Genomic DNA, 12,840 nt, shown 5'->3' on the forward strand with positions numbered 1-12,840 from the left:
CATGGACCTCTGTAGGAGCCATTATTCTGCCTACCACAGAAAAGTAACAAGGAAAATATTTTTTAAGTTTTTCTTTGGGCATGAACTGTGTCCTAGGCAACTATATTTGTTTTCATGCTGCTAATAAAGACATACCCAGGACTGAGTAATTTATAAAGGAAAGAGGTTTAATGGACTCACAGTTCCACATGGCTGGAGAGGCCTCACAATCATGGCAGGAGGCAAATGAGGAGCAAAGGCACATCTTACATGGTGGAGGCAAGAGTGTATGTGCAGGGGAACTGCCCTTTATAAAACCATCATCTTGCATGAGACTTATTTACTACCATGAGAATTGGATGGGGCATTACTCAATTATCTCCACCTGGGTTTTATTACAATTCAAGGTGAAATTTGGGTGGAGACACAGCCAAATCATATCATTTTGCCCTTGGCCCCTCCTGAATCTGATGTCCTCACATTTCAAAACCAACCATGGCTTCCCGACAGACCCTCAAAGTCTTAACTCATTTCAGCATTAACTCAAAATCCATAGTCCAAAGTCTCATCTGAGATAAGGCAAGTCCCTTCTGCCTATGAGCCTGTAAAATCAAAAGCAAGTCAATTACTTCCTAGATACAATGGGGATACAGGCATTGGGTAAATACACCAATTTAAAATGGGAGAAATTGGCCAAAACAAAGGGGCTACAGACCCTATGCAAGTCCAAAATCCAACAAGGCAGTCAAATCTTAAAGCTCCAAAATGGTCTACTTTGACTCTGTTTCTCACATTAAGGTCACACTGATGCAAGAGGTGGGTTCCCAGGGTCTTGGGCAGCTCTGCCCCTGTGGCTTTGCAGGGTACATCCTCCTTCCCAGCTGCTTTCATGAGCTGGCATTGAGTGTCTGAAACTTTTCCAGGAGCACGGTGCAAGCTGTCAGTGGATCGACCATTCTTCGGTCTGGAGGACAGTCGCCCTTTCCTCACAGCTCCACTAGGCAATGCCCCAGTGGAGACTCTGTGTTGGGGCTTCAACCCCAAATTTCCCTTCCAAACTTCCCTAGCAGAGGTTTCGCATGAGGGCTTCTCCCCTGCAGCAAACTTCAGCCTGGACATCTAGGCATTTCTGTACATCCTCTGAAATCTTGGCAAAGGTTCCTGAACCTCAATTCTTGACTTCTCTGTACTGGTAGGCTCAACACCACATGGAAGCCACCAAGGCTTGGGGCTTGCATCCTCTGAAGCCGTGGCCTGAGCTGTACCTTGGCCCCTTTTAGCCATGGCTAGAGTGGCTGGGATGCAGGGCACCAAGTCCCTAGGCTGCACACACCAGGGGGGTGCTGGGCTCGGCCCACAAAATCATTTTCCCTCCTAGGCCTCCAGGCCTGTGATGGGAGGGGCTGCTACAAAGGTCTCTGACATGCTGTGGAGACATTTTCCCCACCATCTTGGTGATTAACATTTGGCTCCTTGTTACTTATGCAAATTTCTGCAGCCAGCTTGAATTTCTCCTTAGAAAATGGGTTTTTCTTTTCTATTGCATCATCAGACTACAAATTTTCTGAACTTTTATGCTGTTTCTTTTTTAAAACTGAGTGCTTTTAACTGCACCCAAGTCACTGCTTGAATGCTTTGCTGCTTAGAAATTTCTTCTGTCTGATACCCTAAATCATCTCTCTCAAGTTCAAAGTTCCACAAATTTCTAGGGCAGGGGCAAAATGCTGCCAGTCTTTTTGCTAAAACATAGCAAGAGTCATCTTTAATCCAGCTCCCAACAAGTTCCTCATCTCCATCTGAGATCACATCAGCCTGGATTTCATTGTCCATATCATTATCAGCATTTTGGTTAAAGCCATTCAACAAGTCTCTAGGAAGTTGCAAACTTTCTCACATTTTCTTGTTTTCTTCTGAGCCCTCCAAACTGTTCCAACCTCTGCCTGTTACTCAGTTCCAAAGTCACTTCCACATTTTTGGCTATCTTTAGAGCAGCACCCCACTCTGTGGGTACCAATTTACTGTATTAGTTTGTTTTCATGCTGCTTATAAAGACATACCTAGGACTGAGTAATTTATAAAGTAAAGAGGTTTAATGGACTCACAGTTCAACATGGCTGGGGAGGCCTCACAATCATGGCAGAAAGCGAAGGAGGAGCAAAGGCATGTCTTACATGGTGGCAGGCTGGCAGGCAAGAGCGCATGTGCAGTGGAACTGCCCATTATAAAACAATCAACTCTAGTGAGACTTATTCACTACCACAAGAACAGTATGGGGGAAACTGCCCCCATGATTCAATTATCTCCACCTTTGACACATGGGGATTATTATAATTCAGGGTCAGATTTGGGTTGGGACACAGCCAAGCATATCAGCAACATTTAAGTGCTTCCCCATAAACTACTCAATTTATCCTTATAGAACCCTGTGAGATATGGATTATTTTCCCCTTTAATAGAAAATTAAATAAATTATTATCCTATTTAGCAGAACTAAAGTTGTGATAAGTGTACCTCTATAATTGTGTAAAATTCTCAATTAAAAATGAATTGCTTAAATAGGTCTATTTTAGGAGACATTTTGAAAACTTTAAAAGATATTCAATGATTTTTGTAGTCATTAACATAAATAAGAACACTTTTTCTACTAATGTTTTGACTTGGGTTGACCCATGACTTAATAAATAATAGCAAGATTGTTTTGAAAATCAATTTCAGATGACACAGATATTTATCTGTGATTTACACTAACAATCAAGAAGGCATAAATCTGAACAATACTTTTGGCTTCCCATATATAAATTGGTATGTAATATCTTCTGGAATTTTAGCTTTTGGATAATGTAAATTCTATAATTTTGGTTGATCATAGGATCAACCTATTGCTCCCTTTTAGACCAAACTTATTGTATCAGTAAACCATAAGAAAAAATAGATGTTCTGTAAAAACATTTATTCAGAAGCCATTACCTCTTATTTAAGGGAAATGTATAATAGCCTTCAAATATTGACTCTTAAGACTTTTTGACCCTACATTTCTTGTATGTCAAAGATGCAAAAGCAAATTTTCTGAGTGCTTTTTCTGTACTCGTCATTATAACAGAATTGGAAAGTGAGATGGTAAGAGAATCAAGTTACAGAAACATAGTATCAATAACTCTGCTCATTTTAAAATTCAAGAATCCCACTAGAAAGATTTGGGCTCCCAAAATGAAGGCATAGTGCTGTAGTCTGAACGTTTCTGCCCTCTAAAATTCATAGGCTGAAATTCTATCTCTTATGGGGATGGTACTAAGAGGTGGGTTTTTGAGAGGTGAGTATGTAATGAAGGTGGAGCCCTCACACATGGTATTAGTGTCCTTATTAAATGAGGCTCAAGGGAGGTTGTTTGCCTCTTCCATCATATGAGGATGCAGCAAGGAGATGCCTTCTATGAACCAAGAAATGAGCCTTCACTTGATAATGAATCTTCCAGTGCCTTGATCTTGCACTTGTCAGACTGTGGACTGTGAGAATAAATTTCTGTTGTTTATAAGCCACCCAGTCTATGGTATTTTGTTATAACAACCAGAATGAGCTAAAACATATAGTCTGCTAATGGTTTTTATGTCTCAGTTCTGTTTCTATGGAAATGTTAACTCACGCTATCTAGCTTTCAACCTCTACATACTAGTATTATTTAAAAGGATCATCAATACACATATTGGTATAAAAGGCCTGAGGATGAACAAGCTCTGAGGGATGGGACAGGGCAATAGAAGTGTCGCTGCCCATGGTGTATGAAGATGGCACTACCCACCAACAAAGGCAGTGCTACCCGATAGCTTCAAGTTGTGTGATCTGGCAGCAGACTTGAGCCATATGTCTGGGACTGGGTTGTACACTGCTGCTGAGTTTCCTCTATCACTAGCCGAGTATATCCTTTCCCTTATGGGAAAAGCCCTCCTTTTCATACCTGGCATTAATATTATTAATTCTATTTGCTTACTGATGAATATTTTCAGGCTAAGTGAAGCTCCTTGCCTTCCAAAAATGAAGAACAAACATTTTGGCTTCTCTGATTAAGTGACCAGGAAATTTAATCCTTTCAGCTGCATCACACAGATAACTTCCTTATCCTGTCTTAATAGTCAAGATAAATATTTTGACAAGGATGGAAAACAGGCTAAATGGTAACAAAACCAGGAATTCTCTGAAGACTCTTATAAACCAGAATAACTAAAACATCAGAAATGTAAATCCTGGTAGTAAAAATCTGTTCTAGTTTAGACTAAGATACATGTGCATGTAATTCCTAGACCATCAAATATTAAAATTTGGACTCACTGGAGAAGTGAATCAGCAGCAACTGGCAGCACTGGGTCTTGAGGGCGTCACCAAGCTTGGTTCTCCACGGTGCCACTCTCTGGCCTTTTCAATGTATGCAGTCTTCAGCAAGCATTTCCTTGAGAACCTGCAACGAAATTAACATGTGCTAAACACAGGGAAGGTAGGTATGAAAGGATTTACTCCTGTTCTTTGAGAAAGGCATACAGAGCTTTAAGGTCTATTAGCATCTTGTGGTATCAAAATAGGCAAGTGGCTGGTAAAAAATGTAAATAAAAGAGGATGGGTAAAGGGAAGAAAAAGGAAGGGAAAGGGCAAGGAAGATAATGCACTAATTAGTGAGGTAAAGTATGTATTAAAGAAAGTAAATAATAAGCCAAAACAACATAGGAAAAAATAGGGTAGTATCAAATGAAGCACGGTAAGATTGACAGACGTTTGGGATCATGACCTAGTCAGTTAAGAGACTGCCTGATTCTGGTTACACAAGACATATTGGATAAATATATGCAACTTTTAAAAGAAAACGTGTTCATTTGTGGTGTTTGGAGCTTGTCTTCTGTTTTCTTTTTATCTCTCCTGTTCGGCCCACCCTTTCTTAATTACGAAGCATCCTTGTTACTCAGCATCCCAACGTCTTCCAACGATCACGTGCTTCATTAAGCAGCCGTGACCATCTCTTCTTGCTCGTCAGTGCTCAGTTTAATAATGAGCACATGAGAAATTCTGCTCATTAAAGACACAGAGAAGAATGCTGGAGGCTTCATGGAAAGATGGCTTGCCTCCCCCCACCTCCCATAAAAGCAACACTGGAGAAAGGCACCCTTCTTCTTTTCCTAGAATTTCTCAGGTTTTCACATGAGCAATGGAGCTGCAGCAGAAATCACAAGGGGAGCTGCCCTGCAGAGAGAGCCAATCCATGAAGTATGGCAAGAGTATAAAGACAGCACGGTGAAACCCCATCTCTACTAAAAATACAAAAAATTAACTGGGCATGGTGGCGGGCGCCTGTAGTCTCAGCTACTCTGGAGGCTGAGGCAGGAGGATGGCCTGAACCCGCGAGGCGGAGCTTGCAGTGAGCCGAGATCGCGCCACTGCACTCCAACCTGGGCGACAGAGCGAGACTCCGTCAAAAAAATTTAAAAAAAAGTAAAAATAAAAGAGTATAAGGACAGAAAGCACTTGGACTCTTGATGAAGTCACTGAGCCACTAAATTCGCCAACTTGGAAGCTGCCCCCTGTTAGTATACCTCCCCCTGTTCAATAATAGATTATCTCCACTATGTAAGATAGTTCGAGTTGAGATTTTTATTGCACGCATACAAATGCATCCAAATTAGTGTATTCTCTAATTTGTTATCCAGCTACCTCATGCTTCATCAATACTTTTACGTGGTGAAACGCTAGGGAAATGAAAATCCATGGAAATGAAGTTAATACATTTCACTCTTTTAAGATGAGAGGGATTGACAATAAAAAAAGAATTGTAAAGATTTCATATAAATTGCATATAGGCATAATATATCTTTTTGTTATTTTTAAAATTCACAAAAATATCTTCAACTGGAACGGTATCAGACAATATAAATCTGGTATTTGGCGCTTTCCTTACAAGTTAACTAAGTCAGATACACATATTCTAAATTCCTGGAACATATACATAAAGATTTGTATAATCTGTAAGGCAAAAGAGGAATGAAACTTTAAAATGCATAATCTCATATTATTTCGATGAGAATTATTTTGAACGTTTAAGCTTGAATTAGAGATGTAACTGTGGCACGAGGATTTTGCAGTCTTTAAACATTTCAATGAAAAACCAAACACATTGTTTAGTTGGTACTACGTAAATCAAATATCTGATAGATATTTAATATTTCTTTATAAAGGATTCAGTGTCACATAGCCATATAACTGACAAATCAAGAGTTTTCTAGGACTTCCTAATTCTCTAAATGAAGTTTCATGTGCTAATCGCATAGCCTCCCAGACATAGCTTCTTAGTTTCAATATTCATGTGTATTGAAATGTCTGTATGTGTGCCCTGGACAGAAACCCATTAATGAATTAAACCTATTTATAATTTGACAGCTGTTAATTCTTCATTAGCTGCACTTTTAAAATGTGTGTCTATTTGGAAAGAAACATGTTTGTCATTTTCCAAGAGAGAAGAGTAAAATCTAATCTACTCGATTATTATGAATTTGTGGACTAACAAAAAAATAAAGCAAAATAATAACTACCTAAAAGCTGTTCAACTCTCTGAGATTGCACTACAACCTGTGTGATCCCTATTGCTTCCAGAAATATAAAGATGGTTTTGCCTTTTTATTTTGATTTAAAAAAAATAATCAACCATTTTTTTCCCCAAACTGTCAGAATAAATGACATGTGGTAAGACCCTTGGAGCCATTATGTAAAAGTTAAGCCTGCAAGTTCACTAATTTATGGGAAAAATAAAGAAAAACATGTCAGAGTTATAGAGAGAGTGGCTTTTAATTGGAAGTTTGAACTTACAGTGTAAAATCTTAGTCTCCCAAGGTTGTTACTTTCTGAGTGAATGGGAGAAAATAGAGTAATTGAGAAAAGAAAACTGTAACTGGCTTTCTGTCAGTTTTCTGGCAATGTCCAGTGAATAGAATTGTTGAAATTCAGCAAAGGTACCAAAAGACCCCTTATGCCATGATATAAGCCTCACCCAAGTGAGTTGAATGGACCCATTTTATTCCCTCATTATTTTCCAAGCACATAGTAACGTTAACATTTTGTTCTTGCCTGTTGTTTGATGAAGTTGTGTTGTATTCAACTCTAGCTGGGGTTTTGGCAAAATTATTTTGAGGGATAGCAATTAAATTTTATGTAAGTTGACATTTGTATCTTTCAAATGAATTGTTTATTTGAAGGTAATTTTAAAAAATAAAAATTTTTTAAAATAAAATTGTTTATTTTAAATAAAAATAAAATTGTTTATTTGAAGATAATTCTTAAAAATATTTTCATGGCAAAATGTAGATAATAAGAGTTGTTTAGATATTCCACTTCTTATTTATGTAATTTTTCATATTTCAACATCTTAGAGTTACAATTAATAACTAATTAATACTCTAATTGACATCTTTCTCCCCATTTACTATTACGTGAATAATGGTACAAATTATTAATGGCATCTAAGCTGACATGAAATACAGTAGCTTACTATTCTAATAATGTCTCATATTCAGAATCTCTCACATTTTAAGCTGTATGGGCTTTTTGTCTACCTGTCTAATTCATGTGGGCTCTGAAATGTGTGTCCTCCCTCCAATTTCATCTTCCGTGGCCACCCAGCTCTACATGTCAAAATTTTCAACATTCTGCTCAAAATTCCAAGGCTGAATTCAACTGCTATTCCCTTCTAAAAGCTCTCCTTGTTTCTCCAAACCAGAAATGCCATCTTTAGTCTTTAAACTACCACTCTTGTTTTCTCAACTACAACCACAGTGCTTTTCATACATTGCCTCTTATTAAATGTATGTGTGTATCTATGTAGCAAGAATTTTGAAACAATGTTTTTATATTCAAATGCTTAGCCCTGTGTTCAAGGATTTTCCTCATATGTTCCCCAAATGATTGTACATTCTTACTTCTCACTAGTTCATTAAGATTTTTGTGATACTGTTGTCACAGTGGAGTAGTTGATGTTATTTTAACACTCAGCACATCAATGCTACCATGATTAGTTCATGATTCTTCCTCGGGCTGTAATATCCTTTCCTAATTCACTTATCACAGTAAATCATCTTTTGCGATCCTGCTCAAATATTGTAGATTAAAAATATCCCTCAAGGCTCTCTACCAGATTTAATTATTTCTTCTTCTGTGCACATGAAGTTACATTGCATATGCATCTCTAATACGTATTATTCACCCTTGCTTTGAAATTTGTTTTCTCCCCTGAAGGACTGTAAACACTTCTAGGACACAATTTTTATCTTACATATTTTGTTATTTTCAAAGAATCCCAGGCATAAAAGATATTGTTCTTCCTACTATGTTTTCATTTTTTATGTGACCATCTGTAAGAAACCCTATTCTTCATCTCATCTATAAAGTGACAGTGGCAAGTTCCTCTATGAGGTGAAGATATAACGCCTCATGCCTAGTTAAGCATTGCAAAGTATTTAAGTTGAGAATCAAAACTCAATTGTCTGATTTTCTGCCAATCCTGGGGATGTTATTAGGTCTGTTCTAAGTAGAACCTCATAGGAGAACTTAATTTAATAGTAGTTTATGTTTGTCTAATGATTTGCTGAAGTTATCCATCTACAATCTGATTCAAAACATCATTTCTTCCTAATTCAAAGAAGGGAAGGAAAAACAAATCTCTGCATCTATGAGGAAGTGACTCCCAGGGGCTATTGACTGTTATGTCAATGGCAGTTCCCCCCTTACTTATTCCTGATAATTTATAGGGAAAAAAAATGTGCTTAAGGAAGTCATGCTCTTCCCCACAACCCTAAGGATGAACCGTAATTGATGAAAGGAAGGACATGTGACAAAATTATAGACAGCTGCAAATAAAAAGTTGCCCACTAGAGCTTCTTGATTGCAAATAGGCAAAAGTTCCATTTATACTGTTGCCAATTAAACGCTGACTCCACTGGCCCTCTCATACACAGCAAATATTAACTCCAGACAAAACACCAAAAGAAATAGCCTGGAAGTCCCTGAAGTGTAAATAGAACAGGCAAAATCTGGAAGGAAATGGACATAGAGAAGAAGGAAACAACATTGTGTTAGCTCCAATTTTAGCCTTTTAGCCTGCAAGCGTCAGTTAGTATTGCCCATGGTGGCCAAAATTTCAGTAGAAAACTCACAGAATTCCTGGCCTAAAGCACCAAAGGGCAGACTTCATGGTAACCATAGCTTCTAGAATGTGAGGGAGATATCCAGGGAAGAAAAGAGGCATAGAGAAGGGCAGAATCACGTTTTGTGTATAAACTGTACCCAAATTTCCAGCTCGTATCTAAACCACACATATGCAGCTCATATTCAGAGGAATCCAGCTAAGAATAAAATAACTAAACTGAAATTTGACCTGTTGCTGAAAAGACAGAGCTTGCAGTTTGAGTCCAACAAAGTAAACTGAATACCAAAACAACAATAACAGTAAAAACAACAAAAACATTTTCTGGAGCAATATAAAAAGATTCAGAGCCTTCAAAATAATGTAAATCACAAATTCAGGACATGATCCAGAAGAGTGCAACATAAAAACAACCGGTAAAATGTCTACTTTCCAAAAGAAGAGACAATTAATATAGAACAATTCCAAGGTATCTCAGATATTGAACTGGCATGAAAAAAAAATGTTTGAATAGCTAGTATAACCAGTTCAATGAGATAAAGGAAATAAGTTTGTAATAAATAAATTAGCTGGGTGTGGTGGTGCACACCTGTAATCCCAGCTACTTGAGAGGCTGAAGCAGGATAATCACTTGAACCAGGGAGGCAGAGGTTGCAGTGAGCCAAGATCGTGCCACTGCACTCCAGCCTGGGCCACAGACTGAGTGAGACTTGATCTCAAAAATAAATAAAATAAAATAAAATAAAATAAAATAAAATAAAGGATGGTAAATGTCAGCAGTGGAACAGAAAGTATTAAAAAATGAACCAAATAAAAAATTTAGAAATAAAATAGCCAATATTTTAAGAAAAATACTAGATTTGCTGTATTAAAAAATTTTTGAAGTCTAAAATTAAATGAATTAAGATTTCATCTTAAGAAGGTAGGAAACAAAAGTAATTTCAAAGCAAGTGAAAGGTAGAAAATAACAAATAGCAAAAATCAATGAAATGAAAAACAAATTTTAGAGAAAGCTAACAGAGGCAATTTTAATACTTTATAAGATCAATACAATTAGAAACCTCTAGTTCTATTAATTTTTAAAAGTGGAATAAATAGAAATTACCAAGATCATTGACAAAAGAGGAGTAATTATTTCAGATCCTACCAACATTAAAAGGATTAAGACAGAATATTATCATCAGCATTATACCAACAATTTTAATATCTATAATAAATGGCTAAATTCCTTGAAAAATAAAACTACAGAAACAACGAGAGATTTAAAATTCTCTGATTAGCCCTATATCCAGTAATTAAATAAAATGTCTTAAATAAGTCTTCCCACAAAAAAATTCTACAACCAGATGTTCCACTAAGTTATTATAAATCTTAAATGATCAAGTGGCAATAATCTCACACTAACTCATTCAGAAAATGAAAGGAGGTCATGTAAAGATTATTTTACTCCCATGCTCCTTCTCTCAGGCTTCTAGCAGGTATACATACATGTGTTTTGGTGTCGAGTCCACCATCTTTCAAAGATGAGGGAGAATCTTAGAGAATGGGAGAGAAGTTGACCCTAAATCCCTACATCACTAAAACAAAATTATCCCAACCTGAAACTGCTTACTTCTGGACTTCTTATTTGAGATACATTAGTAAATCACAATTCTTTAAGGCAAAATGTTATTTTGAACAAAATCATATTTTAGAAACACTTTTCTGTTGTTAAATATTACATAAGTGCCGAAAGCTGCAAAAAACAAACAACTCAAAGAATTATTATGCAATGATAACTGACATAGCTACCACTCATCTCAGGAAATAAGAATATTGCAAGTCATCCCAAAGATACTCACATTTCTTTATCCAACTATAATCCCATTTGGTTAATCTCAAAGATTAACTACTATCCTGACTTTTGTGGATATTACTTTCTTTATTGTTTTGCACTCAAACTATACATCTAAGTCAGACACAATAGTCTTGTTTGTCTTCGATTTTTCTTTAACTTACTGAAATTATTGCTGTTGTCATTTTTTTTTAGTGTTTTTGAACTTCTTCAAAATTTGTTGACAAAATGGGATCCAAAGTTATTTTATCAAATGAAAAATACTGAACATGGGAACTATAATATTGAGAGCTCCTTTCCTTTCCCACTTCATATTTTAAGTTGAAATATATAGATACTTTAATACATTACTATTTAAAAACATGGTAGTCTGGTACTGTTATTGTTTTGTTTTGTTTTGTAATTTTTGGAAAGAAAATGAGGCATCTTTTATTTGAGATACATACGAACTAGTCTGAGATTTTGCTGAAGATCTGTTGTGGTTGCTAGTGATTTACAGGGCAGAACCACTGGAATGGTGATTAACCACCATCTGAATACCATAAGCATGAAGCCTAGTACTATAAGCATGAAGCCTAATACCATAAGCATGAAGCCTAATACCATAAGCATGAAGCCCAGTACCATAAGCATGAAGCCTAGTACCATAAGCATGAAGCTGAATCATAAGCATGAAGCCTAATACCATAAGCATGAAGCTCAGTACCATAAGCACAAAGCCTAGTACCATAAGCATGAAGCATAGTATCATAAGCATGAAGCCCAATACCATAAACATGAAGCCTAATACCATAAGCATGAAGCCTAATACCATAAGCATGAAGCCCAGTACCAAAAGCACGAAGCCTAATACCATAAGCATGAAGCCTAGTACCATAAGCATGAAGCCCAATACCATAAGCATGAAGCCTAATACCATAAGCATGAAGCTGAATCATAAGCATGAAGCCTAGTACCATAAGCACGAAGCCTAGTACCATAAGCACGAAGCCTAGTACCATAAGCATGAAGCCTAGTACCATAAGCACGAAGCCTAGTACCATAAGCACGAAGCCTAGTACCATAAGCATGAAGCCTAATACCGTAAGCACGAAGCCTAGTACCATAAGCACGAAGCCTAGTACCATAAGCACGAAGCCTAGTACCATAAGCACGAAGCCTAGTACTATAAGCATGAAGCCTAATACCGTAAGCATGAAGCCTAATACCATAAGCACGAAGCCCAGTACCAAAAGCACAAAGCCTAATACCATAGGCATGAAGCCTAGTACCATAAGCATGAAGCCCAATACCATAAGCATGAAGCCTAATACCATAATCATGAAGCCTAGTACCATAAGCATGAAGCCCAATACCATAAGCATGAAGCCTAATACCATAAGCATGAAGCCTAATATCATAAGCATGAAGCTGAATCATAAGCATGAAGCCTAGTACCATAAGCACGAAGCCTAGTACCATAAGCACGAAGCCCAATACCATAAGCACGAAGCCTAGTACCATAAGCACGAAGCCTAGTACCATAAGCACGAAGCCTAGTACCATAAGCACGAAGCCTAGTACCATAAGCACGAAGCCTAGTACTATAAGCACGAAGCCTAGTACCATAAGCACGAAGCCTAGTACTATAAGCATGAAGCCTAGTACCATAAGCATGAAGCCTAGTACCATAAGCATGAAGCCTAATACCAGAAGCATGAAGCTGAATCATAAGCATGAAGCCTAGTACCATAAGCATGAAGCCTAATACCATAAGCACGAAGCCTAATATCATAAGCATGAAGCTGAATCATAAACATGAAGCCTAGTACCATAAATATGAAGCCTAATATCATAAGCATGAAGCTGAATCATAAGC

General features: G+C 37.2%; 1 protein-coding gene across 21 annotated transcripts in view; it reads right to left on the bottom strand.

Moving 5' to 3' along the window:
* The window catches only part of LOC134736837 (dapper homolog 1-like), a 241,552-nt gene that overhangs the window by 203,651 nt on the left and 25,061 nt on the right, over positions 1-12,840 (bottom strand). For 20 of the 21 annotated variants that reach the window (XM_063640632.1, XM_063640614.1, XM_063640630.1 and 17 more), the window contains exon 2: positions 4,303-4,429. In XM_063640632.1, coding sequence (XP_063496702.1) covers positions 4,391-4,429 — 39 coding nt within the window. In that variant the 3' untranslated portion in view covers positions 4,303-4,390. Of the gene's footprint in view, positions 1-146; positions 3,483-4,302; positions 4,430-12,840 lie in introns of those variants that run through there. The other variant, XM_063640628.1, reaches the window with a different exon arrangement.

This window comes from Symphalangus syndactylus, chromosome 5 (assembly GCF_028878055.3).
Source record: "Symphalangus syndactylus isolate Jambi chromosome 5, NHGRI_mSymSyn1-v2.1_pri, whole genome shotgun sequence".
In the NCBI taxonomy this organism is placed as follows: domain Eukaryota; kingdom Metazoa; phylum Chordata; class Mammalia; order Primates; family Hylobatidae; genus Symphalangus; species Symphalangus syndactylus.